The sequence below is a fragment of the Antrostomus carolinensis genome, unplaced genomic scaffold (assembly GCF_000700745.2).
Source record: "Antrostomus carolinensis isolate BGI_N321 unplaced genomic scaffold, ASM70074v2 scaffold33262, whole genome shotgun sequence".
Taxonomy (NCBI): Eukaryota; Metazoa; Chordata; class Aves; order Caprimulgiformes; family Caprimulgidae; genus Antrostomus; species Antrostomus carolinensis.
Window position 1 is genome coordinate 1 of NW_010302203.1, and position 2,155 is coordinate 2,155.

At 57.6% G+C, this 2,155-nt stretch overlaps 1 protein-coding gene across 1 annotated transcript; it reads left to right on the forward strand.

Moving 5' to 3' along the window:
- Positions 1-75: 75 nt before the first annotated feature.
- On the forward strand, positions 76-2,148 carry LOC114818373 (hydroperoxide isomerase ALOXE3; the record flags this gene model as incomplete). The annotated part of the gene is made up of 7 exons (XM_029083958.1): positions 76-274; positions 353-434; positions 524-646; positions 773-876; positions 968-1,290; positions 1,485-1,688; positions 2,026-2,148. Coding segments are annotated over 7 exons (1,158 nt in total), but the record flags the coding sequence as incomplete, so codon positions are not given.
- Between the last annotated feature and the right edge of the window lie 7 nt (positions 2,149-2,155).

Here is a 2,155-nt window from a genome sequence, read left to right on the forward strand (position 1 = left end):
GATGGTGGGAAGAAGATCTGGGGGGGATGGTGGTGGGATGAAGATCTTTGGGTGGAGGACACTCTGACCCACCAGGAGAAGCACCTGACCGTGCGCTGCGCCCGGGACCTGGGTCCCATCGTCCTCATCCGCCTGCACAAGTGGCGGCTCTTCCTGGAGGACGCCTGGTTCTGCAAGGACGTCCAGGTGACGGCTCCTGATGGAACCCTCTACCGCTTCCCCTGCTACCTGTGGCTGGAGGGGGTCATCACCGTGGAGGTCCGAGAAGGCTCAGGTAGGACCTTGTCCCATCTCCATCTTCTTCTGTTGACCAACAGCTCCAACCTTGACCTATTTCTCTTCTCCTTTCCAGGGAAGAAGCTGGTGGACGATGAGCTGGAGATCCTCAGGGAGCATCGGCGCAAGGAGCTGACGGCGCGGCAGGAGGCTTACCAGTAAGACGTAGGGATGGGGACCCACCACGGCTCTGGTGGCTTGGCCAGTGGTGACGCTGATGTGTCTCCTCACATCCCACCCCTCACAGGTGGAAGAACTTCGCTGAAGGTTGGCCCAGGTGCCTCAAGGTGGATTCCATCTTCGAGCTGGACTCCAACGTTCAGTTCTCCTGCGTGAGGGCCACCAACTTCACCGGTCTCCTCCTCTTCCAGTAAGTGACACCTCATGGCCAAGGAGAACCTGGATGATGGGATTGAAGGAGTGTGAGCAGTGCCACCCTATCCCAGGAGATCATGGAAGGGTTGGTAGGTGCTTGATGTCCACCTCTGTCCCACAGAGGAGCCACCCACCTTCTCTCAGGGTTCCTGGCGAGACCCACCTCCTGGAGAAGCCTGGATGAGATGCGCAGCATCTTCTCGCGGACGCGGGGCAGGGAGATCGGTGGGTTCCTTCCGTGTCCTCCTAAGAAGTCCATGACTTGAGGTCAAGGAGGGTTGGGTAGGTGGGTGTTGATGTCCAACCATCTCCTCAGTCCCCGAGTACGTGGCCAGGCACTGGCGAGAAGATGACTTCTTCGGGTACCAGTTCCTCAACGGCAACAACCCCATCGTCATCCGGCAATGCACGGCGCTGCCGGCCAAGTTCCCGGTGACGCCGGAGATGGTGGCCAACTCCTTGGGTGGTGACACCAACTTGGAGAAGGAGATGGAAGAAGGTCGGATCTTCATCGTGGATTATGAAGTTCTGGAGGACATCCCAGCTGGGACCATCCATGGACATCAGCAGTACGTGGCCGCCCCGATCTGTCTCCTTCACCAGGGTGTTGATGGTCTTCTCCGTCCCATCGCCATCCAGGTAAGGACCATCTCCACCCCAACCCAGTTGGGAGTTGTCCACTCCCTCATGGTCATGACCATCTCCATGATGATGATGATGATGATGATGATGATGATGATGATGATGATGATGATGATGATGGAGATGAATGATGATGATGATGATGATGATGATGATGGAGATGTTTCCACCACGTGGTTGTGTCCTACAAGCTCAGCCAAAGACCAGGACCCACCAGCCCCATCTTCTTACCGAGTGACTCCGAGTGGGATTGGCTCTTGGCCAAGACTTGGGTGCGCAACGCCGACTTCTACAGCCACCAACTCCTCACCCACCTCTTGAGGACCCACCTCTTCGCGGAGGTCTTTGCCATCGCCACCCTCCGCCAACTGCCCTCCTGTCACCCACTCTTCAAGGTGAGGTCCCACCTTCAGGACCACCCATTGTCCCACCCCCCCCACACCTTCAGGACCACCCATTGTCCCCCCCCCCCCACTCATCTGACCCCACCCCACCACCCTGGGACCTTCTTGGGACCTTCTTGGAAGCTTCTTGGGAGCTTCTCAGGAGGTTCCTTCTTGGGAAGCTCTTGGGAAGCTCTTGGGAGCTTCATGGGAGGTTCTTGGGAGGCTCTTGGGAGCTTCATGGGAGGTTCTTGGGTGGTTCTTGGGAGGCTCTTGGGTGGTTCTTTCTTGGGAGCTTCTCTCTTGGGAGGTTCTTGGTCATCTCCAAGCTCTTGGTTTCCACCAGCAGCTCCTCATCCCCCATTTCCATTTCACGTTGCACATCAACACCTTGGCCAGGAGCGTCCTCATCAACCCCGGCGGCGTCATCGACAAGGTGACTGGGCTCTACTGGGAGCACTGGGAGAGCTGAGGGCACA